The sequence below is a fragment of the Lagenorhynchus albirostris genome, chromosome 16 (assembly GCF_949774975.1).
Source record: "Lagenorhynchus albirostris chromosome 16, mLagAlb1.1, whole genome shotgun sequence".
Classification (NCBI taxonomy): domain Eukaryota; kingdom Metazoa; phylum Chordata; class Mammalia; order Artiodactyla; family Delphinidae; genus Lagenorhynchus; species Lagenorhynchus albirostris.
In genome coordinates, this window is record NC_083110.1 from 68,284,531 (window position 1) to 68,310,475 (window position 25,945).

At 43.6% G+C, this 25,945-nt stretch overlaps 1 protein-coding gene across 1 annotated transcript in view; it reads left to right on the top strand.

The window, feature by feature from the left end:
* Positions 1-457: 457 nt before the first annotated feature.
* VWA2 (von Willebrand factor A domain containing 2) overlaps positions 458-25,945 on the top strand; it is a 44,490-nt gene continuing 19,002 nt past the window's right edge. Inside the window, 4 exon segments of the mRNA XM_060126438.1 lie at positions 458-509; positions 5,298-5,372; positions 6,689-6,822; positions 12,674-12,783. Of these exon segments, the coding sequence (XP_059982421.1) occupies positions 458-509; positions 5,298-5,372; positions 6,689-6,822; positions 12,674-12,783 (371 nt within the window).

Genomic DNA, 25,945 nt, shown 5'->3' on the forward strand with positions numbered 1-25,945 from the left:
GTTTCAGAAAATGAAGACTTTGAAATCAAATCTTCAATCTGTCAGAATCTAACTCCTTGTGAAGGAGTGGAGCTGCTGAGAGGGAGGGGCTTTCCCCAGGGTCACATGGCTGGTCGGGGCCGAGGCTGAGCAGGGCCCCGGGTCTCTTAACTCTGGACACAGGGCACCTTGCCAGAGTCTGTGAAGGAGCTGGGGGCTTTGGAGCTAGGTGTCTGGGGAAGATGTTAGACTGTCCTTTAAAATCAGAGTCACTGGAGTAGTCTTCCCTGGCTTTTGGGGATTTGAGTCTTCTCCAGGCTACTGTAGTTGTCATGGCAAGGAGCAGCCTCTAGGGTCATATCTGTGCCCTGGGAGAGGCCGAGCCGTTGTGGTCTTGTTTGGAGGTGTGACTTGAGGAGCTCACAGAGCTGATTGCTGATGCTTTATTTTCTTGTCCTGGCCCTATGGTTATATCAACATGCCCTCTTTCCTGTTGCTGGAAGCCATCTGCATTTTCCTGTTTGCTGAAGGTAAGTGTTCTTGGTTGTGGGGCGAGGGTTAAGGTGTTGAGGGGTTTGATTTGCCTCACATCCTGTTGATTTTAACTTCTAAAGTTCTCGAGTGCATTTGTGTTTCTCCACTCCACGGCCACCTGCCTACTCTAAGCCCCATCATCTGGTGTTTGGACCACTGCAGTAGCCTCCTGAAGATGGGTTCACCTGGTTCCCATCCATCCTGTTTTTCACACATCAGCCATTTCAAAATGCAAATCTAATCATGTCTGGGCCCCTCTCCACTCCCGTCTCCTACCTGAAACTTTTAAGTGATGTCCTGTTGCTCTTAAGAGGCCCTGCCTGGGACTTCCTGGCGGTCCAGTGGTTAAGACTTCAACTTGCAATGCAGGGGGTGTGGGTTCGATCCCTGATCGGGGAGCTAAGATCCCACATGCTCTGGGGACAAAAAAACAAAACATAAAAAAAAAAAAAGGAATCAATATTGTAACAAATTCAATAAAGACTTCAAAAAATGGTCCACATCAAAAAAAGAAATTAAAAAAAAAAAGAGGCCCTGCCTGATCTGATCCCGTGCCACCTGGTGTCCCCTCTGGAGCCCCCTCTGTCCACCCTTTGTGTTGCAGCCCACACTCCTTCCAGGCCTGCCCGGCACCCTTACTCCCTCCCACCTTAGGGGTTCTCAGTTATGGTGGCCTCTCTGCCTGGATGACCGCCTCACCCCAACACTGCTCTTCTGGTCAACTCCTATGCATCTTCCAGCACCCAACACAGTTCCTCCTGGACCCCCAGATCAGGTCAGATCCCCCTATTAAAACCTCCTGTAGTGTTGAGTTCCTCTGCTGTGTAGCACTTAACACAGATATGAGTTTATTTCTGTGTGAATTTTTAAAAAATGATGTCCATTTTCTCCACTGGACATAAGCACCATGAGAAAGAGACTGCCTATTCTTCCTTCACCACTTACTGTGTGATCTTGGCTCCCAGCACTGAGCTTGGCACATAGTAGGTGCTCACGAAGCAGATTAATGAATGAACAATGGAGCAAATCAGTTTTCTGTTTACTTCCCACTTTGGCCCTCCCAAGTTCTAGCCCCTCTGAAATATGAGATGGTAGAAAGGAATAGTGTGTTTTGTGGATCGTCGCCCAACGAGTAAGAACCAGTGGGCTGGGTGGCTGGCTGAGGCCAGCCCAGGGTCCTCTTGCGGTCTCTGAGGCTCTCTTCCAGTTCTTCCCTGCTCTGTGTTTCTGTGAGTAGGGATACACTCTCTGCTCGTTGGCTGCTGTCACCACCTGCCTGTTCTCCGGAGCCTCAGGGAGATAAGTGAGGCTGGAAGAAGGGTGTGCTTGCCCAGCCTGCCTATCCCCTCTCCTCTCATGTAGGTGCTGAATGTGACACAGTAGCTTCATGGCCAAGGAATTGGGGAGAGATGAGATGTGTTTGGGGACAGGGCCCGAATGCGGTCCCTGGGGGCCCAGGCACAGTAAAGGTTCTGTTCTAGCTCATCGTGGAACTTCACCATCTGTAGCCTGTCCAGTTTACAGGGCACTTGATCTGACCACCCCTAGGTTGTACAGATGAGGCAGGGGAGGCCCAGAGAGGTTCTGTGATTTGCCTGGGGCTGCACAGCTATCAGTAGCAGGGCTGAGATGAAAACCCGCCACCCACTCCACCCCCTCCCCATCCAGCTTCTTAGCACCACCCATTGCCCCCGCCCTCCCCAGGTAGGTGGTCCTCAGAGGTGTGGGCTGACTTGGTTGGGAGAGGAAGCAACAGTCACACGTTCATCAGCTCCCTGTTCCAAGGGGGACTTCTGCAGAGTCCTGAGGTAGTTTCACAGGGGCGCAGTGGGGACATCACCCCGTTACCCGCTCCCCTGAAGGATGCCTCACCTGAAGCCTGGCACCCGCCAGGACAGCTGGGCACATGGTGCAGAGTTACATTAGCTGAGTCACATCTGTAGTGAGCGGCCTCTGGTCACGGAGCGCCTCCTCCCTCCCATCCGGGGCGACGGCTGGTCTGTCTCCAGCTGGAGAATTTGCTGGTAAGATGGATTCCTTAGCTCCTGGACCCTTTGCCAGTAATTCATGGGCTCATTCAGGAAAGCTTAGTGCCTACTGGCTTTGACTACAGGGTCAAAGGGTGTGAGCATTTTTTATAGTTCTTAATTCATTTGGCCAAACTGTGTGCAGAGAGCTGGGCTGGGCTCTGTGGAGGACAGGTGGAAGTGTTCCTGCCCTCGGAGAACTTCCGGGGGTGCAGGGCTCATGGGAGCTGCACCGCATCACGGGATGGGCTGCAGCAGGACCGCCCCCCCCCCAGGTTGACAAGATCTTGATGATGTCGAGTGCACTGACGCAGAAAGCCTCCATTTTCTGGAGGACCAATTGCTGAATTACTGAGTGACTTTTGTGATCTTTTGTTTTTGGAGTTTGGGGGTAAGCGTTGCCTCTGCTTCTGTCCCAGCATCTGCCATGTGTTTTATGGAAGTGGAGGATTTTTTTTTCTTTAATTCAGTCTACCGTCTGTGTTGTAGTTTATGTCTTGTTTCTCCCTCTGGTGGCAAAAAGGCAGTGGCGGACTTTCTTGGGACTTCATGACATCTACTTACTTGTCTGACAGCTTTTGACTGTGGAGCTAATGGCTGGTTCAGCATTTTGGCCTAGAACCATCTTCTACTCGAGTAGAGATTAGGGGGAGGGCATATCAGGTGAGCAGGAACTCAGATACGGTCGGGGGAGAAGTAGACACTGGTTTAGTTTGTTTGTCAGGGACTAGTGAATGTAGAGGAGCCACAGAAGGTGGAGCTGGGACCAGCCAAGGGGGTAGTTGCTTAATGCAGTGGTCCCCAACCTTTCTGGCACCAGAGACTGGTTTTGTGGAAGACAGTTTTTCCACAGACCCACATGGAGGGGGATGGTTTCGGGGTGATTCAAGAGCCTTACATTTATCATGCACTTTATTTCTATTATTATTACATTGTAATATATAATGAAATAATTATACAACTCACCATAATGCTGACAGGAGGCGGAGCTCAGGCGGTAATGCGAGCAATGGGGAGCGGCTCTAAATACAGATGAAGCTTCGCTCACTTGCCTGCCGGCCGCTCACCTTCCGCTGTGCAGTCCGGTTCCTAACCGGTCATGGACCAGTACTGGTCCATGGCCCGGGGGTTGGGGACCCCTGGCCTAATGAACTCCAGGGGGTGCTGCCAACGAGAAGCATGCCCCCCAGAACCTGACATCAGTTTTTGGTGTCCTCCTCCTGGTCACCTTCCTGGCAGGGGTAAATCCCCCTGAGCCCAGCGTCCCTGTGTTGTGTGATTGCTACCCCACACCCACCCCCGCCTGGCTCGCTCTCCTTCACCTCTTTCCTCGGCAGTCCCCCCCACCCCATCTCACATTCCTTCATCTGCCCCATTCCTGGCCTGTCCGGCTCCTGGGCTTTGCCCACCCTCACTTTGTGCCCACTGTGCTTATCCAGCGGACATGGACGTTTATAAGCATCTACATGTCTGCTTCTTCTGACAGTGACCATGCACAGTTGGCTTTTCAAATAATCCCTCCAAGTGGCACCTCACTGTCTTCAGAACTTTCTTTCTTTTTTTTTTTTTTTTTCTGTGGTACGCGGGCCTCTCACTGCTGTGGCCTCTCCCGTTGCGGAGCACAGGCTCCAGACGCACAGGCTCAGTGGCCATGGCTCACGGGCCTAGCCGCTCCGCGGCATGTGGGATCCTCCCGGACCGGGGCACGAACCCGTGTCCCCTGCATCGGCAGGCGGACTCTCAAGCACTGAGCCACCAGGGAAGCCCATCTTCAGAACTTTCATCGGGGTTGGCTTGCTGTTCAGCACCTGGCATGTTACCTGCCCTCAAAGTTTATTTTGAAAATTGTTGTTGGCTGCTCATATGCCATTATTACAATTTTACTGGGTATCACATAGAAGAAAAAAAATGTATCCACAAACTTTCTACCCCAAAACTTTTTAGCGCTTGTTCATATTAATTGCACTGAATGAATGTATCAGTGTTTACTGAGAGTTCTATCTCTTTGGATATTTGTTATCGCCATCATTCCTCTGAAACAAGTAACATTGAAGGGAGTGTCTTGGTGCACATTTTCCCTTCTCTAAAGTTGTTTTTCCGTTGGATCAATTCCCAGGTGCGATACTATGGAGCCTAAGCGCTTTGATGACTCTTAATTCATTTGGCTAAATTGTTTTCCAAAAGGGTTGTACCAATTTACAGTGTCACCACTGGAAAAGCTTTTCCTGATTTAATCTTTCCCCAGTTACATTTAAATTTAAAACTTGATCATCTAAGTTTCACATTTAAAAGGGTATCCCACTGTTTGATTTAAAGTGTTTTGTCACCTGTTTGAAAATTTTCCTTGTGCTTTTCTATGAATTCTCTTTGTTCTATGAATTGTCGGTTCATATCCAAGGTTAATGTTTATGGCAAGATGCTACACCCCAGAGGGGCACTCAGTTATCATGCCTACCCAGGGACGAAACTCATCAGAATCACAGGCTCTCTATATCCCCCCATATATCTTTTAAATTTTTCTCTTCAAAATACCCAAATTTAAATGCAAAGATACCTGATAGAAGTGGGGCAATTGGTGGGGGCGGAGGGAATTATTTATGTTATCCATCTGGTAATTTTTAAGATACAATATCATTAAACTCTTTCACATTCCTGTTTTCTCTCTTGTGACCCGTTTGTTCTGGTCATATAACGTGGAGACTAAGACTCCTCCCCTCTCTGCCTTGTAATGACTGCTTCTGGTGTTTTCTCTCCTAGTGCCCCCATCCCTCCCTCTTCAGGAAGTCCACGTGAGCAAGCAGACCATTGGGAAGATTTCAGTCGCCAGCAAAAGTAAGCCCACGTTTTCCTTAACCCTCCAAACACCTACTTCAGCCTCTGTGTGATGGACTCAAGAGAAGCCATGTTACTCCGGACAGTTTCTGCCCCACTCCTGTCTTCTTTCATGCTGTGGCCAGAGTTATTTTCCCCAAACAGGGGCCTGACCAAGTTCCTCTCCTGGTTAAAAACCCTAGGAAGATCCCTGTTGCCGAATTTCTTGGCCCGTGCTTCAAGGTCTTCTGTTGTGTGACCACCATCTACGCAACCGGCCTCGTCTGCTGCCATATTCCTTCTCTTCCTCCCTGCTTGTCATCCCCTCCACATGCTCAAGCCACACCCGCCCACTCCTAGGGACCCTGCAGTCCCTTCCCTCCCTCTCTGGTGAAATCCCCCTTGCACGCTGCTACCAGGTGGCGCCTTCTCACTGGTGCTTCTCTGACTTCTCTCTTGCATCTTCCTGGTGAGGTGATAGGGTGTGGACTCTGCAGCCACACCTGTGGACAGTTTGATTCCCGGCTCCACGACTTTCTGGTACTTTGGCCTTAGGAAATTCCTGAATTTCCCTGTGCCCTGCTCTCCTTCTCTCTCCAATGGGAATGCAGATTGTAAATCTGTTTAGGGGTGGGGGTAGGGGGCTAGAGAGCTGATAGCTAAAGAGTACAGGGTTTCCTTTTGAGGAGATGGAAAATGTTCTAAAATTGATTGTGATGGTGATAAATACATCTGTGAATATACTAAAAACCATTGAAGTGTATACTTTAAATGGGTGACTGGTATGGTATGTGAATATTATCTCAATATAACTGTTGAAAAATAAAGAAATAGTATATCTCAAGGTGGTTATGAGAATTAAATAAATTAGTACATATAAAGCGTTTAAAGCAGCACCCGGCATATAGGAAAGATGCAGTCAGTGCTGGTTATCATTACGTAGACTCTTGGGTAATGCAGTCATATGAACCAGGGTGCCTGGCTGTGTCCCAGACAAGATTGTGACCCCTGAGGGCGGGAACCAAGGCTCTTGGGTGTCCCTCACTGGCCCAGTAGCCCCTCCTCTCATACGGCTCAGTTAGTGTTGTTGAATTAGACTCTTCCATTATTATACAGACTTTCATGAGTTGTGCTCATGGTAGGTGGGTGCTCCCTGCTGCAGAGGAGGGCTGCCTCTGGCGCAGAATTTCTCCAGTGTTATTTCCCCCATTGGGCTTAGAGGAGCTTGACCCACCACAAGGTTGTTTCCGCCTCCAATCTGCTTTGGGAGTAAGATCTTTTGGGGACCAGACTGTAGGGAAACTGATTGTCACCCATTCTGTCCCCCTCTCCCCTAGTGATGTGGTGCTCGGCTGTGGCGGACGTCCTGTTTCTGATCGATGGCTCTCACAGCATTGGGAAAGGGAGCTTTGAAAGGTCCAAGCACTTTGCCGTCACGGTCTGTGATGCTCTGGACATCAACCCCAGGAGGGTGAGTGCAAGTCTCGTTGTCTTTGTATGAGGGCGTCTTTGGCTGCAAGTGACAGAAATTCTGTCTTAAGCAGAAGAGGTCATTTACTGGCTTGTGGAACCAGGAAGACTAAGGAGGTGAATCCTGGTTCTAGGTACAGTGGGATCCGGGGACTCGATCCCTCTCTTTTTCTCCTCCTCTCCATTTTGCTTCCCTCTGTTGGCTTCCTTCCCAGGCAGGTTTTCCTTACATAGCAAAGTTGCCCTACATTGTCCCTCAAGGTAGTCACCCCAGGAAAAAGAAAGTAGACTTCTTACCTGTAGAGCTGGCAGCATTCCTGGGAGGGCTCTGATTGGACGGGCATAGGTCACATGACAATCCCTTGACCAATCACAGAAGTCAAAGGCAAGAGCTTGTCTGGCCAAACCTGAGTCATGTGCTTATCCTCATTCTTGCAGTGGGGATGAACACTTGGATTTCCCACTAGAAAGAGAGGTTGTGTTTGCAGAACAGTGGGAAAAAGAAAGCACGCTGGCAGACAAAAACTATAATTGCCTCTGAAGACTAGAGTCGTAATATGAAACACAGCTCCTGCCCTCTCTGTTCACTTGAAAGGAACAGCTCCTGCCTAATCAATCCAGCCAGTATCTTCATTTCTTGTTCTTCCTTGTTTCAAATAGCAAGTCTTAAATGTCAGCAGTGCGCTAGCTGTGGCTCTTGTTGCTAAAGGGGCATTTTGGAACAACTCAACAGAAAAACAGGCAGTGAACACAGATAGTACCCAGAAAATGAAACGTAGATGGCCCTTTGACATCAGAAAAGATGCCCAACCTCACTCAATGTAATAGCAAATCTCTGACCGATATACCGTTTTTCACTTAACTAGATTAGCAAAAATCCAAAGCTTGGTGTCATGCTCCATTGGCAAGTCTGTAGGAAAGCGGTGTTCTCATGCACTGCTGGTGGGAATGTGCAACCTCTCTATAGAGGAATCTGTAATAACAGTGTCTATCAAAATTACAAAGGCTGGGACCCTTTGACTCAGTATTTTATTCTACAGATACTCCCACAGGTGCAAAATAATGCACATATGAAGTTATTCACTGCAGTGTTGTTTGTAATTGTAAAAGATTTCAGGCAACCCAAAGGCCTGCTCACAGGGGACAGGTAAATCTATTATGGTGTCTTCATATAATGAAACACAGGGCAGCTTTAGAAAGTAAATGAGGAAAATCGCTGATGTGGAAAGACACCAAAACAAATTGAGTGTAAAAATAAGGTGCAGGGTTTCCCTGGTGGCGCAGTGGTTGGGAGTCCGCCTGCCAATGTGTTCGTGCCCCGATCCGGGACGATCCCACATGCCGCAGAGCGGCTGGGCCCGTGAGCCATGGCCGCTGAGCCTGCAGGTCCGGAGCCTGTGCTCCGCAACGGGGGAGGCCACAACAGTGAGAGGCCCGGGTACCGCAAAAAAAAAAGAAAAAAAAAGGTGCAAATGGTATGTATAATGTGTTACCTTTTATGAAAAATGGAGATGAAGAGAGTCTATGTTTGTATTCGTCTGTATGTGCATGAAGAAACTCTGGAGGGATTTGTAAGAGGCTAAGAGCAGCGGTTTCCCGTTGAGGGAGAGGGTGGGAACTGAGCAGATGGAGCACAAGTCCAGAGGGAGGCCCATCGGTATAGACGTCTTTATACTTTATGGATTTTGAACCACGTGAACTGACTCAAAAATCAAGTAAATTTAAGGAGGGCATTTTGGTCTGGAAAGCTATAATTACTTGAATTAGGGGCTAGTCACATACAGGTCGGGGAAGAAAGTGGTTTTCCAAGATGGCATTCCTGGGTTAATCCTAGAAAAACTTCTAGGATTTAGGAGCAAAATAATGGCTTTTAACGAGGGCCAGATTTTCTCCAGAATGACATGTCATTTGTGGAGAGTGAGCACATTACCCTGGACCTCAGGCTGTCTTGCATGGTTATAGCTGACATCATTCCATCGAGGCATGAACAGCCTGGAAGTTCCAACCGTGAAGTCAACCCATCACAGACCCTCAGAGGGTCAGGGCCAAGGGCAGCTGAATCTCTACCCTCCTACACACAGGGCCCTGATTTTGAAAGGAAGTGATTCTCTATGAAGTTTCACTAATTTTTTCATGGAGGAAGAGCCATAAAGATCAAACACTGTTGACCTTGGCATGGATATAATATGTCCTGAAATGGATGGCCTGGAGACCCCAGCGGATGGCAGGTTGGAAGGGAAGAGTTGTATGGATTATTAGAGAATGTTTTACAACTGAAGAAACAGGCTCAGAGAGGCTAAGTGACTGCCTAGGGTCACACAGCAATCTTAGAAGAGAGCTAAGCTTGGAAGAACTGGTGCTCTTGACTCTCAGCCCAGGACTTCACATTCTGCTGTCGCAACCACGTAGCACGTGGACAGCAGGCAACATGGTGGTGTGTGTGTGTGTATCTGTGTATGCGGAAGTGGTGGGTGCTGATGGAATTCAGCATCCTCAAAGAGAGGGTAAGAAAACTATGACAGAAAAACTTGATGGGTGATGCTGTTGGGAGCAACTGTCTCAACACACAGGTCCCCAGATTTCAGGGAATTTAATCTCAATGTTGCCAAACCACGTCTAGAATGTGGCACTTTTTAGGTTAGATATTGGCAAACCAGACGGTGCCCACAGCAAGGAGACAGAACACTGAGAGGCCTGGACTTTTCCATGTGAGGGAACCTGATTATCATTTTCATGGGAAAGAGGGTGCCTAGCGGCTCTCTTTTATTAAGAGGACATAGTCTGGGTGTTGAGGGAACTGTATTTGGCTTGTCCTGAGAAAACTTTCTCACAGCAAGACCTGTTGAGCAAAGGAGTTGGGTGTCTATTTCACGAGCAAACGAGAACCTCCACCTCCAAGCTGCTCAGACTCGATGGAATTGCTAGCGAAGGGTTTTTGCATTGGGGTGATTTCAGATGCTTCAGTCTGACTTGTGGCTTCAGGTTTTGTGTGTTTGCTGCTGCATTTTGGTGTCATCGTCTTATCTCCATGTACAAGGGATTTGATTTGCACCTAATTTTACTTTCCAGGAAGAAATGTTTAAGTAGCTATAAATTAAGGCTTTTTATGGAGGCTCTGTTTTGAGGTGGATTTAAGGTGTTTAAAAAGTCTTCCTCTCAACCCTTAAGCTGAGGAGTTCACTTCCTCGCTCTAATATAATGATTGCAGCAGAGTGATTACAGTGTGGTGAGAAATCTGGGCGGGCTTGCTTCTGAGCGTACGGTAAACTGAAGATAAAAGGTAACTATTTTGCTCCCAAACCACCAATTAAATTAAATGCCTTGACTACTGACTCAAGCTCTTTCCATCTTGTTTTGTTTTGAAGTTGGCTCCTTCCTGTTTAATTTAAATAAATACACCCAGCTGTTGGTCTCAAGGGAGTTTTTAAACTAATTCATTCATTCACATGGTTCCAAAAAAAGACATTCAATGAAAAATATCCCTCCCGGTCACACATTTTCTATTTGCCCAGCCCCGTCCCCCTGCTGTCGTGAGCATCCTTACAGAATCGCTTCATGCAAATATAAGCAATATGAATACATATTCTAATTTTTGCCCTTTTAACACAAAGGGTAGCATGCTATACACACAGTTTTATCCCTTGCCTTTTTCTCTTCACATTATCTTGGAAGTCTTTCCATATCTAGGTAGATAGGTAATATAGGTCTTAATATAGGCATATACACTATATCATTTTATTTAGCTGATTAATGTTCCATTGTAAGGATTTACCAAGGTTTAGTTAACCAACCCTTATTGATGGACATCCACTATTACAAATATATTGTGAGCCTGTAAATATGTCATTTCACACATGTAGAAGTATATAGCTGTAGGATAAATTCCCGATAGCCCCATGCATTAGTAATTTTCAATAAATATTGACAAATTTCTCTCTATGGATGCCATAACATTTATGTTCTTATAGCAGTGTTTGAGAATACTGGTTTCCCCCTGCAAACATTGTATCTGGCTTTTTGCTGCATCTAAGTGCAACACGATCAAGCATCTTTTCTTATTAAAGAGCCGTTCTGTATTTCCTATTCTGTGATCTCTGTTCATAGCCTTGGCCCATTTTTCTGTTGGATTGTTGTCTTTACACATATCAATTCCTAGACACTCTCTATATCTTGGGGAAACTAACTCTTTGTCTCTGACGTGAGTTGCAAATAACTTCATTTTGTCTTCATTTTTTGGTTGTGTTATGGTATGTTTTGCCCTGTAGAAGTTTTCTTCACGTAGTCAGATTTATCAGTTTTCCTTTACGACTGCTGGATTGCAAGTCTTTTCTACTTTGAAGTTACGAAGGAGTTCTCCCAAGTTTTCTAGAACTTTTATGGTTACATTTTTGACATTTAAATCTTGAATCCATTTGCAATTTATCCTTTATTCTTTTGCAGATGACTATCCAGTTGTCCCAATATCACTTACTGACTGTACCATCTTTTCCCAGTGGTTTGAGATGCTCCCTTTATCACATGCTAAATTCAAGGGAGATTTTAAACGGGTCGCTTTTCAGAAACTCCTTCCTGAGGTTCTCTACTACTCTGCTTCCCGGTATCCCTCTCCCTCACATGCCCACCCAAGACTTAAATTTCTTCCTATTTAAGATTCCCAACAGCTCCTCCTCAGAACTTCCTGTGGGAGGAAGGTCCAATGGGCTGTGCTCCCTGGAAGCAGATGCAGCTGGCCTGGTGTGGCCAAGTGCTTTGATCGGCTCCCAAGCGCCAGGCCTGTTAAGGGATCAGCAGTGAAGGAACTCACAGAGCAGGAAAAAAATCAGCGTTGTTGTTTAAATGTGAATCACTTGGCCCATTTGCAATCTTGGCCAGAATCGGGGTTAATTGTGAGAATAGTAACTGAGAATGTAGTTTCTCCGGGAGTTTAGAGAGCCAATGACTAGGTGCAGGGGTTAGGCCCTCAAGAGGAAGCTTAAATGTTTAAACCCTTCTCTGCTTGACACACACTAATCTTAAGGATCCAGGGAATGACTTTACTCAGTTTCCCTTCTCCAGTTTTGTAAGGCATTGGATTTTCTCCCATGGCCTTCTGAATGAGGATGCTAAATCAGGACTCGCCAGTGGCTCTCACAACCTCCGCTACAGAGGAACTTCAGCTCCAATAGCGCTCGTCTCCGATTAGGGAGCTGCTTGCCCCCCAGTCTGACTGTGGCCTGGAGATCTGGCCTTTCCCTAGCTTGGCAGGAGGAGGCCTGGAAGAGCGGGCCCTCCAACCAAGGATGGGTGTGTGGAGGCTGTGGATAGCTTCTGTGACACCCCTGGTTGGGGGTTTAGCTGAAGTCGTGTGCTGGCTGAGAAGGTGATCGGCATAACAGGCTTAGTGAAGATCACAGGCACCAAGTCCAAAGGCTGCGCTCCTATCTTACTAGCCCTGGGCCAGACCTGTATCCTCTTTGTTTTAGTTTCTCCAGCAGTAATGTGGGTAGGAATAGCACCTCTGTGGGTTAAATGTAATAAAGAGTTGAGAAGGCTTAAAACAGTGCTTCCGCCTGGGAGGCAGTAAGTGTGAGCAGAGACCCTAAAGCTCACAGCTCCGCCAAGAGAGCTGTCGGAATGGGGGTCGAATTGGTGGTGGTCATTGTGGAGCACGGGCAGATGTGACCGTCTCCTTCCAGATTGTCCTCTCAGTCTTTGGAACCTTATTTTAAGGACATGAGAGAAATACCAGCACTGGTATTTGTGAGTGGGCAGGAGGCAGCGTCGTTAACCTTTCTCATCCCTTCTTTCCTCTTAGGGATGTTTGTGTCTTGACCCTGCTCTCGGGCCCCAGGGCCCTCTGTCTCCCACTGCAGGTCAAGGTGGGAGCCGTCCAGTTCAGTTCCGCCCCTCGTCTGGAATTCCCCATGGATGCGTTTTCAACCCAACAGGAAGTGAAGGCAAGAATCAAGAGGATGGTTTTCAAGTAAGTACGATCAGATGATCAGATACTGCCATGGTTAGGATGAAGCTAGCTGCTCTCAGAATCGTCCCTTGAAGGTTGGGCCTGCTCTTGACCTCACAGAGAGAGAGGCTGTGGCCCGCCTTCCGAAAGCCCAGCCGAGCTGAGCGCAGCGGGTGATAAGAATTCCCTTCTCAAAGCTGCCCCTTATTACGTGATAATGTCCCAGGTGGAAACTTAAATGCAAGTTAAAAAAAAAAAGATTTGCTGTTACTGTGTGTGGCTGTCAGCTGGGAGAAAGGGCTAGTGAAGGTGGAGACAGGTTAAGAGCATGAGGTGGTAGGAAGAACCCTGGGTCCTTCTCCCAGTTCTGTCCCTGGTGACCACACAGCCAGGAGAATTCACCATGCTTCTTGGAGCCTCATTTCTGTGATCTAAAAAGGGTAAGTGGTCCTCTGTTACTGAGAGCACTTTAAAACTGATGCATTTCTGTTTGTGTGCTCATACACATATACATCCTATAAATATCTATATATATGTAATGAGTCATAATTTTACTCACAAGTCAGCTGATGTGTGTATATGCACATACATATATGTGTATACATATATTTTATGTATAATTCTTTTTTTTTTTTTTTTTTTTTTTTGCGGTACACAGGCCTCTCACTGTTGTGGCCTCTCCCGTAGCGGAGCACAGGCTCCGGATGCACAGGCTTAGTGGCCATGGCTCACGGGCCCAGCCGCTCCGCGGCATGTGGGATCTTCCCGGACTGGGACACGAACCCATGTCCCCTGCAACGGCAGGCGGACTCTCAACCACTGTGCCACTAGGGAAGCCCTATGTATAAATATTTTATATATGTGTCTTATATACATACACATATACAGCTACATGGATATAAATGTGTGTTATACACATGCATGTATATACATGTACATACACACAGTGTTCTTCATAAGCCCTCACAGAGGAATGCCTTTATTTGTCACCTGCCACTCTGATCTCTGGATCTTCTTTGCCCCCTGCTGCCTCTTGCCCTAGCGGATCTGAAGTTCCACTCAAGTCCATGGTCCCAGCCATGTACAGCCGTCACCTCCGCTTGCAAAGGCTCTGAGGTCCTTTAATAGGCCTCGGGCCTCTGTAGGTCCCCAGTGCTCTCAACAAGCCAGAATCCCCACACTGGACACAGCAGGAACTCTGGGTGTCCTACAGGTCCCAGAGACCCCCAGTGACTTTTCTTAAAATTTTTATTTTATATTGGACCATAGTTGATTTACAATGTTGTGTTAGTTTCAGGTGTACAGAAAAGTGATTCAGTTATACATATATCTATTCTTTCTTAGATTCTTTTCTCATTTAGGTTATTACAGAATACTGAGCACAGTTCCCATGCTATACAGTAGGTCCTTGTTGGTTATTTTATTTTATTTTATTTTTTAATAACAAAGTGAATCAGGTATATATATACATATGTTCCCATATCTCTTCCCTCTTGCGTCTCCCTCCCTCCCACCCTCCCTATCCCACCCCTCCAGGCGGTCACAAAGCACCGAGCTGATCTCTCTGTGCTATGCGGCTGCTTCCCACTAGCTATCTACCTTACGTTTGGTAGTGTATATATGTCCATGCCTCTCTCTCACTGTCACAGCTTACCCTTTCCCCTTCCCATATCCTCAAGTCCATTCTCTAGTAGGTCTGTGTGTTTATTCCTGTCTTACCCCTAGGTTCTTCATGACATTTTTTTTCCTTAAATTCCATACATATGTGTTAGCATACAGTATTTGTCTTTCTCTTTCTGACTTACTTCACTCTGTATGACAGACTCTAGGTCTATCCATCTCATTACAAAGAGCTCAATTTCGTTTCTTTTTATGGCTGAGTAATATTCCATTGTATATATGTGCCACATCTTCTTTATCCATTCATCTGATGATGGACACTTAGGTTGTTTCCATGTCCTGGCTATTGTAAATAGAGCTGCAATGAACATTTTGGTACATGACTCTTTTTGAATTATGGTTTTCTCAGGGTATATGCCCAGTAGTGGGATTGCCGGGTCATATGGTAGTTCTATTTGTAGTTTTTTAAGGAACCTCCATACTGTTCTCCACAGTGGCTGTATCAATTACATTCCCACCAACAGTGCAAGAGGGTTCCCTTTTCTCCACATCCTCTCCAGCATTTATTGTTTCTAGATTTTTTGATCATGGCCATTCTGACTGGTGTGAGATGATATCTCATTGTAGTTTTGATTTGTATTTCTCTAATTTAGATTAATGATGTTGAGCATTCTTTCATGTGTTTGTTGGCAGTCTGTATATCTTCTTTGGACAAATGTCTATTTAGGTCTTCTGCCCATCTTTGGATTGGGTTGTTTGATTTTTTGTTATTGAGCTGCGTATAAATTTTGGAGATTAATCCTTTGTCAGTTGCTTCATTTGCAAATATTTTCTCCCATTCTGAGGGTTGTCTTTTGGTCTTGTTTATGGTTTCCTTTGCTGTGCAAAAGCTTTGAAGTTTCATTAGGTCCCATTTGTTTATTTTTGTTTTTATTTCCATTTCTCTAGGAGGCGGGTCAAAAAGGATCTTGCTGTGATTTATGTCATAGAGTGTTCTGCCTATGTTTTCCTCTAAGAGTTTGATAGTTTCTGGCCTTACATTTAGGTCTTTAATCCATTTTGAGCTTATTTTTGTGTATGGTGTTAGGGAGTGATCTAATCTCATACTTTAACATGTAGCTGTCCAGTTTTCCCAGCACCACTTATTGAAGAGGCTGTCCTTTCTCCACTGTACATTCCTGCCTCCTTTATCAAAGATAAGGTGACCATATGTGTGTGTGTTTATCTCTGGGCTTTCTATCCTGTTCCATTGATCTATCTTTCTGTTTTTGTGCCAGTACCATATTGTCTTGATTACTGTAGCTTTGTAGTATAGTCTGAAGTCAGGGAGCCTGAATCCTCCAGCTCCGTTTTTCGTTCTCAAGATTGCTTTGGCTATTCGGGGTCTTTTGTGTTTCCATACAAATTGTGAAAGTTTTTGTTCTAGTTCTGTGAAAAATGCCAGTGGTAGTCTGATAGGGATTGCATTGAATCTGTAGATTGCTTTGGGTGGTAGAGTCATTTTCACAATGTTGATTCTTTCAATCCAAGAACATGGTATATCTCTCCATCTATTTGTATCATCTTTAATTTCTTTCATCAGTGTCTTATAATTTTCTGCATACAGGTCTTTTGTCTCCTTAGGTAGGTTTATTCCTAGATATTTTATTCTTTTTGTTGCAATGGTAAATGGGAGTGTTTTCTTGATTTCACTTTCAGATTTTTCATCATTAGTGTATAGGAATGCCAGAGATTTCTGTGCATTAATTTTGTATCCTGCTACTTTACCAAATTCATTGATTAGCTCTAGTAGTTTTCTGGTAGCATCTTTAGGATTTTCTATGTATACTATCATGTCATCTGCAAACAGTGACAGCTTTACTTCTTTTCTGATTTGGATTCCTTTTATTTCCTTTTCTTCTCTGATTGCTGTGGCTAAAACTTCCAAAACTATGTTGAATAAACTATGTTGAATTGCTGTGGCTAAAACTTCCAAAACTATGTTGAATAAAACTTCCAAAACTATGGTGAGAGTGGGTAACCTTGTCTTGTTCCTGATCTTAGTGGAAATGGTATCAGTTTTTCACCATTGAGGGCGATGTTGGCTGTGGGTTTGTCATATATGGCCTTTATTATGTTGAGGAATGTTCCCTCTATGCCTACTTTCTGCAGGGTTTTTAATCATAAATGGGTGTTGAATTTTTTCGAAAGCTTTCTCTGCATCTATTGAGATGATATATGGTTTTTCTCCTTCAATTTGTTAATATGGTGTATCACGTTGATTGATTTGCATATATTGAAGAATCCTTGCATTCCTGGAATAAACCCCACGTGATCATGGTGTATGATCCTTTTAATGTGCTGTTGGATTCTGTTTGCTAGTATTTTGTTGAGGATTTTTGCATCTATGTTCATCAGTGATATTGGCCTGTAGTTTTCTTTCTTTGTGACATCCTTGTCTGGTTTTGGTATCAGAGTGATGGTGGCCTTGTAGAATGAGTTTGGGAGTGTTCCTCCCTCTGCTGTATTTTGGAAGAGTTTGAGAAGGATAGGTGTTAGCTCTTCTCTAAATGTTTGATAGAATTCGCCTGTGAAGCCATCTGCTCCTGGGCTTCTGTTTGTTGGAAGATTTTTAATCACAGTTTCAATTTCAGTGCTTGTGATTGGTCTGTTCATATTTTCTATTTCTTCCTGATTCAGTCTTGGCAGGTTGTGCATTTCTAAGAATTTGTCCATTTCTTCCAGGTTGTCCATTTTATTGGCATAGAGTTGCTTGTAGTAATGTCTCATGATCTTTTTTATTTCTGCGGTGTCAGTTGTTACTTTTCCTTTTTCACTTCTAATCCTATTGATTTGAGTCTTCTCCCTTTTTTTCTTGATGAGTCTGGCTAATGGTTGATCAATTTTGTTTATCTTCTCAAAGAACCAGCCTTTAATTTAATTGATCTTTGCTATCATTTCCTTCATTTCTTTTTCATTTATTTCTGATCTGATTTTTATGATTTCTTTCCTTCTGCTAACTTTGGGGTTTTTTTGTTCTTCTTTCTCTCATTGCTTTAGGTGCAAGGTTAGGTTGTTTATTCGAGATGTTTCCTTTTTCTTAAGGTAGGATTGTATTGCTATAAACTTCCCTCTTAGAACTGCTTTTGCTGCATCCCATAGATTTTGGGTCGTCGTGTCTCCATTGTCATTTGTTTCTAGGTAGTTTTTGATTTCCTCTTTGATTTCTTCAGTGATCTCTTGGTTATTTAGTAGTATATCATTTAGCCTCCATGTGTTTGTATTTTTTACAGATCTTTTCCTGTAATTGATATCTAGTCTCATAGCATTGTGGTCAGAAAAGATACTTGATACAATTTCAGTTTTCTTAAATTTACCAAGGCTTGATTTGTGACCCAAGATATGATCTATCCTGGAGAATGTTCCATGAGCACTTGAGAAAAATGTGTATTCTGTTGTTCTTGTATGGAATGTCCTATAAATATCAATTAAGTCCATCTCGTTTAATGTATCATTTAAAGTTTGTGTTTCCTTATTTATTTTCATTTTGGATGATTTGTCCATTGGTGAAAGTGGGGTGTTAAGGTCCCCTACTATGAATGTGTTACTGTCAATTTCCCCTTTTATGGCTGTTAGTATTTGCCTTATGTATTGAGGTGCTCCTATGTTGGGTGCATAAATATTTACAATTGTTATATCTTCTTGGATTGATCCCTTGATCATTATGTAGTGTCCTTCTTTATCTCTTCTAAAAGTCTTTATTTTAAAGTCTATTTTGTCTGATATGAGAATTGCTACTCCAGCTTTCTTTTGGTTTCCATTTGCATGAAATATCTTTTTCCATCCCCTTACTTTCAGTCTGTATGTGTCTCTAGGTCTGAAGTGGGTCTCTTGTAGACAGCAAATATATGGGTCTTGTTTTTGTATCCATTCAGCCAATCTGTGTCTTTTGGTGGGAGCATTTAGTCCATTTACATTTAAGGTAATTATCGATATGTATGTTCCTATTCCCATTTTTTAAGTTGTTTTGGGTTCGTTATTGTAGGTCTTTTCCTTCTCTTGTGTTTCTTGCCTAGAGAAGTTCCTTTAGCAGTTGTAAAGCTGGTTTGGTGGTGCTGAACTCTCTCAGCTTTTGCTTGTCTGTAAAGGTTTTAATTTCTCCATCAAATCTGAATGAGATCCTTGCTGGATAGAGTAATCTTGGTTGCAGGTTTTTCTCCTTCAGCACTTTCAATATGTCCTGCCACTCCCTTCTGGCTTGCAGAGTTTCTGCTGAGAGATCAGCTGTTAACCTTATGGGGATTCCCTTGTGTGTTATTTGTTGTTTTTCCCTTGCTGCTTTTAATATGTTTTCTTTGTGTTTAATTTTTGACAGTTTGATTAATATGTGTCTTGGCGTATTTCTCCTTGGATTTATCCTGTATGGGACTCTCTGTGCTGCCTGGACTTGATTAACTATTTCCTTTCCCATATTAGGGAAGTTTTCAACTATAATCTCTTCAAATATTTTCTCAGTCCCTTTCTTTTTCTCTTCTTCTTCTGGAACCCCTATAATTCGAATGTTGGTACGTTTGATGTTGTCCCAGAGGTCTCTGAGACTGTCCTCAGTTCTTTTCATTCTTTTTTCTTTATTCTGCTCTGCAGTAGTTATTTCCACTATTTTATCTTCCAGGTCACTTATCCGTTCTTCTGCCTCAGTTATTCTGCTATTGACCCCATCTAGAGTATTTTTAATTTCATTCATTGTGTTGTTCATCGTTGCTTGTTTCATCTTTTGTTCTTCTAGGTCCTTGTTAAATGTTTCTTGCATTCTGTCTATTCTATTTCCAAGATTTTGGATCATCTTTACTATCATTCTTCTGAATTCTTTTTCAGGTAGACTGCCTATTTCCTTTTCATTTGTTAGGTCTGGTGGGTTTTTATCTTGCTCCTTCATCTGCTGTGTGTTTTTCTGTCTTCTCATTTTGCTTATCTTACTGTGTTTGGGGTCTCCTTTTTGCAGGCTGCAGGTTCGTAGTTCCCGTTGTTTTTGGTGTCCCCAGTGGCTAAGATTGGTTCAGTGGGTTGTGTAGGCTTCCTGATGGAGGGGACTAGTGCCTGTGTTCTGGTGGATGAGGCTGGATCTTGTCTTTCTAGTGGGCAGGTCCACATCTGGTGGTGTGTTTTGGGGTGTCTGTGGACTTATTATGATTTTAGGCAGCCTCTGTGCTAATGGGTGGGGTTGTGTTTCTTGCTAGTTGTTTGGCATAGGATGTCCAGCACTGTAGCTTGCTGGTCGTTGAGTGAAGCTGGGTGCTGTTGTTGAGATGGAGATCTCTGGGAGATTTTCGCCGTTTGATATTATGTGGAGCTGGGAGGTCTCTTGTGGACCAATGTCCTGAAGTTGGCTCTCCCACCTCAGAGGCACAGCACTGACACCTGGCTGTAGCACCAAGAGCCTTTCATCCACACGGCTCAGAATAAAAGGGAGAAAAAGTAGAAAGAATGAATTAGTAGAAGAAAGAAAGAAAGAAAGAGAGAGAGAGAGAGAAAGAGCGGGAGAGAGAGAAAGAAAGAAAGGAGGGAGGGAGGGAGGAAAGGAAAAAAGAAAGGAGATAAAGTAAAATAAAATAAAATAAGATAAAATATACTAAAGTTGTTAAAATAAAAAAATAATTAAGAGAAAAAAAAGAAAAAAATTTTTTAAAAAAGCAAAAAAAAAAAAAAAACCCCAAAACGGACGGATAGAACCCTAGGACAAATGGTGGAAGCAAAGGTATACAGACAAAAATCTCACACAGAAGCATACACATACACACTCACAAAAAGAGGAAAAGGGGAGAAAATCATAAATCTTGCTCTCAAAGTCCACCTCCTCAATTTGGGATGATTCGTTGTCTATTCATGTATTCCACAGATGCAGGGTTCATCAAGTTGATTGTGGAGCTTTAATCCGCTGCTTCTGCGGCTGCTGAGAGAGATTTCCCTTTCTCTTCTTTGTTCTCACAGCTCACAGGGGTTCAGCCTGTGCGTGTAGGTCGCCGGAGGGTGTCTGTTCTTTGCTCAGACAGGACGGGGTTAAAGGAGCCGCTGATTCGGAGGCTCTGGCTCACTCAGGCCGCGGGGGGGGGGGGGGGCGGGTGCCATGGAGTGCAGGGCGGGCCTGCGGCGGCAGAGGTGGGCATGACATTGCAGTAGCCTGAGGTGCACCGTGTGTTCTCCCGGGGGAGTTGTCCTTGGATCCCGGCACCCTGGCAGTGGCGGGCTGCACAGGCTCCCCGGAAGGGGGGGTGTGGATAGTGACCTGTGCTCGCACACAGGCTTCTTGGTGGCGGCAGCAGCAGCCTTAGCGTCTCATGCCCGTCTCTGGGGTCTGCACTTTTAGCCGCGGCTTGTGCCTGTCTCTGGAGCTCCTTTAAGCAGCGCTCTTAATCCCCTCTCCTCTTGCACCAGGAAACAAAGAGGGAAGAAAATGTCTCTTGCCTCTTCGGCAGGTGCAGAGTTTTCCCCCGGACTCCCTCCCGGCCAGCCGTGGTGCACTAACCCCTTCAGGCTGTGTTCACGCCGCCAACCCCAGTCCTCTCCCGGCGCTCCAACCGAAGCCCTAGCCTCAGCTCGCAGCCCCGCCCGCCCCGGCGGGTGAGCAGACAAGCTGTGCAGGAATCTCTCCGCTTTGCCCTCCGCACCCCTGTGGCTGCGCTCTCTTCCGCGGCTCCGAAGCTTCCCCCTCCGCCACCCACAGTCTCCACCCGCGAAGGGGCTTCCTAGTGTGTGGAAACCTTTCCTCCCTCACAGCTCCCTCCCACTGGCGCAGGTCCCGTCCCTATTCTTTTGTCTCTGTTTATTCTTTTTTCTTTTGCCCTACCCAGGTACGTGGGGGGTTTCTTGCCTTTTGGGAGGTCTGAGGTCTTCTGCCAGCGTTCAGTAGGTGTTCTGTAGGAGTTGTTCCACATGTAGATGTCTGGTTATCTATTTTAAATAGAGTAGTGTGTATATGTCAATCCCAATTTATCCCTATCCCCACCTTTCCCCTTTAGTAACCATAAGTTTGTTTTTCACGTCTGAGTCTGTTTCTGTTTTATGTGTAAGTTCATTTGTATCATCATTTCCACTTCCAAATAAGTGATATCATATATTTGTTTTTGTCTGACTTACTTTTGTCTGACTTACTTACTACCTAGGAGCTCACTGACTAGAGAAAACAAGATCCTTGCATTGAAGCTTAAATTCTATTGCTGGCGGGGCAGAGGGGGTGGGGAGGTAGATAACATGCCAATGAGTAAATATAAAATAATTCTGTTAGTGATAAGTATAAAAAAAGAGAGAAGAAAAATATATTTGAGAAAACATCAGTGTGCTAGGGGTTAGGAGTGCAGGGATGCAGGCTGCTCCTCTTTTGTAGCGTGGTCGGGGAAGGCATCGCTGATAAGGTGCCAGGTGACCAGCAGTGTGATGAAAGTCAAGGAGAGGTTCCTGTCCTTGCTGGAGAAGGATGGTCCAGGTGATGGCTCCGAGGAGTGTGCTTGGCGTATTCAAAAGGAACAGCTGGGGGCCAATGTAGTTGCATCCTTGGGTGTGCTGTTCCTCTTGACAGCTGCGGGGTGTCTCAATGCTTCCCAGGAAACCACTGCGGGGTTCCTGGAGTCCTTCTCCTGGAGAGTAGCCTCGGGTCTTTGCACTCTCCCGAGCCCAGTCGACTTCCAGCCCCTCCAGCAGGAAATCTAATTTTGCACACCGTGGGGCACGTCCGCAGTCTGACTTACTTACTTAGTATGATAATCTCTAAGTCCATCCATGTTGCTACAGATGGCATTATTTCATTCTTTTATGGCAGAGTAACATTCCATTGTGCATATCACATCATCTTTATTCATTCCTCTGTCAGTGGACATTTAGGTTGTTTCCATGTCTTGGCTATTGTAAACAGCACTGCAATGAACATTGGGGAGCATGTATCCTTTCGAACCATGGTTTTCTCCTGAAATATGCCTGGGAGTGGGATTGCTGGATCATATGGTAGCTCTATTTTTAGTTTTTTTAAGGAACCTCCATACTGTTTTCCTTAGTGGCTGTACCAATTTGCATTCCCACCAACAGTGTTGGAGGGTTCCCTTTTCTCCACACTCTCTCCAACATTTATTGTTTGTAGACTTTTTGATGATGGTAATTCTGACTGGTGTGAGGTGATATCTCATTGTAGTTTCGATTTGCATTTCTCTAATAATTGGCAATGTTGAACATCTTTTCTTATGCCTGTTGGCCATCTGTATGTCTTCTTTGGAGAAATGTCTATTTAGGTTTTCTGCCCATTTTTTGATTGGATTGTTTGTTTTTCTCATATTGAGCTGCATGAACTTTTTGTAAATTTTGAAGTTTAATCCCTTGTTGTTTGCATCATTTGCAAATATTTTCTCTCATTCTGTGGGCTGTATTTTCGCTTTATGGTTTCCTTTGCTGCACAAAAGCTTTTGAGTTTAATTAGGTCCCATTTGTTTATTTTTGTTTTTATTTCCATTACTCTAGGAGATGTAAATTTATTTGTAAATGTAAATTTATTTCCATTATTTCCATTACATGTAAATGTAAATTTATTTCCATTACTCTAGGAGATGTAAAACCAAAAAAGGTTTTACTTCGATTCATGTCAAAGGGTGTTCTGCCTTTGTTTTCCTCTAAGAGTTTTATAGTATCCAGTCTTACATTTAGGTCTGTAATCCATTTTGAATTTACTTTTGTGTATGGTGTTAGAGAATGTTCTAATTTCATTGTTTTACATGTAGCTGTCCAGTTTTCCCATCACCATTTATTGAAGAGACTGTATTTTCTTCATTGTATAGTCTTGCCTCCTTTGTCATAGATTAATTGACCATAGGTTTATTTCTGGGCTTTCCTGTTCCATTGATCGATATCTCTGTTTTTGTGCCAGTATCACACTGTTTTAATTATTGTAGCTTTGTAGTATAGTCTGAAGTCAGGGAGCCTGATTCCTCCAGTGTCATTTTTGTTTCTTAAGATTGCTTTGCCTATTCGGGGTCCATACAAATTAAAAAATTTTTTGTTCTAGTTCTGTGAAAAATGCCATTGGTAATTTGATAGGGATTGCATTGAATCTGTAGCATGCTTGTGATAGTATAGTCATTTTGACAATATCGATTCTTCCAATCCAAGAACATGGTATATATTTCCATCTGTTTGTTTCAGCTTCGATTTCTTTCATCAGCATCACATTGTTTTTGGAGTACAGGTCTTTTGCCTCCTTAGGTAGGTTTACCTAGGTATTTTATTCTTTTTGATGCAATGATAAATGGGATTGTTTCTTTAATTTCTCTTTCTGATCTTTTGTTGTTAGTGTATAGAAGCACAACAGATTTCTGTGTATTAATTTTGTATCCTGCAACTTTACTGAATTCATTGATGAGCTCTAGTAGTTTTCTTTTAGGATTTTCTATGTATAGTATCATGTCATCTGCAAACAGTGACAGTTATACTTCTTTTCCAATTTGAATTCATTTTATTTCTTCTTCTCTGATTGCCATGGCTAGGACTTCCAAAACTATGTTGAATAAAAGTGGCGAGAGTGGACATCCTTGTCTTGTTCCTGATCTTAGAGGAAATGCTTTCAGGTTTTCACCATTGAGTATGATGTTGGCTGTAGTTTTGTCATATATGGCCTTTATTATGTTGAGTTAAGTTCCCTCTGTGCCCACTTTCTGGAGAGTTTTTATCATAAATGGGTATTGAATTTTGTCAAAAGCTTTTTCTGCATCTGTTGAGATGATCGTACAGTTTTTATTCTTCAGTTTGTTAATGTGGTATATCACAGTGATTGATTTGCGGATATCGAAAAATCCTTGCATCCCTGGGATATACCTTGCATCCCTGAGATATACCACGATCCTTGCATCATGGTATATGATCCTTTTAGTGTATTGTTGGATTCAGTTTGCTAGTATTTTGTTGAGGATTTCTGTGTCTGTGTTCTTCAGTGATATTGGCCTGTAATTTTCTTTTTTTGTGGTATCTTTGTCTGGTTTTGGTATAAAGGTGATGGTGGCCTCATAGAATGAATTTGGGAGTGTTCCTTCCTCTGCAATTTTTTGAAAGACTTTCAGAAGGATAGGTGTTAACTCTTCTCTAAATGTTTGATAGAATTCACCTGTGAAGCCATTTGGTCCTGGACTTTGGTTTGTTGGGATTTTTTTAATCACCGTTTCAATTTCAGTACTTGTGATTGGTCTGTTCATATTTTTTATTTCTTCATGGTTTAGTCTTAGGAGATTGTATCTTTCTAAAATTTGTCCATTTCTTCTAGGTTGTCCATTTTATTGGCATATAGTTGCTTGTAGTAGTCTCTTATGATCCTTTGTATTTCTTTGGTGTCAGTTGTAACTTCTTCATATCTAATTTTATTGATTTGAACCTGCTCCCTTTTTTTCTTGATGAATCTGGCTAAAGGTTTATCAATTTTGCTTATCTTTTCAAAGAACCAGCATTTAGTTTCATTGATCTTTTCTATCACTTTCTTTGTCTCAATTTCATTTATTTCTGCTGTAATCTTTATGATGATTTCTTTCCTTCTAACGACTCTGGGTTTTGTTTGTTCTTCTTTCTCTAATTGCTTTAGGTGTAAGGTTAGGTTATTTATTGGGGATTTTTCTTGTTTCCTGAGGTAAGATTGTATCGCTATAAACTTCCCTCTTAGAACTGCTTTTGCTGCATCCGATAGGTTTTGGATCATCATACTTTCATTTTCATTTGTCTCTAGGTATTTTTGGATTTCCTCTTTGATCTCTTCAGTGATTCATTGGTTGTTTAGTAGCATATTGTTTAACCTCCACATATTTGTGTTTTTTACAGTTTTTTTCTTGTTGTTTATTTCTATTCTCATTGCGTTGTGGTCAGAAAAGATGCTTGATATGATTTCAGTTTTCTTAAATTTACCGAGGTTTACTTTGTATCCTAGCATGTGATCAGTCCTGGAGAATGTTCCATGTGCACTTGAAACGAATGTGTGTTCTGCTGCTTTTGGACAGGATGCTCTATAAGTATCAGTTAAGTCCCTCTGATCTAATGTGTCATCTAAGGCCCATGTCTCCTTATTGATTTTCTGTCTGGATGATCTGTCCATTGATGAAAGTGGTGTGTTAAAGCTCCCCCCATTATTGTGTTACTGTTGATTTCTCCTTTTATGGCTGTTAGTATTTGCCTTATATATTGAGGTGCTCCTGTGTTGGGTGCATATATATTTACAATTGTTATAGCTTCTTCTTGGATTGATCCCTTGATCATTATGTAGTATCCTTCTTTATCTCTTGTAACAGTCTTTATTTTAAAGTCTGTTTTGTCTGATCTGAATATTGCTAATCTAGCTGTCTTTTGATTTCCATTTGCATGGAATACCTTTTTCCATTTACTCACTTTCAGCCTGTATGTATCCCTAGATCTTAAGTGGGTCTGTTGTAGACGGCATATACATGGGTCTTGTTTTTATATCCATTTCAGCCAGTCTGTGTCTTTTGTTTGGAGCATTTAATCTGTTTATGTTTAAGGTAATTACCCCCACCTCTGATACCAGCAGGTAGGTCTGGCCCAGGCTCTTATGAGG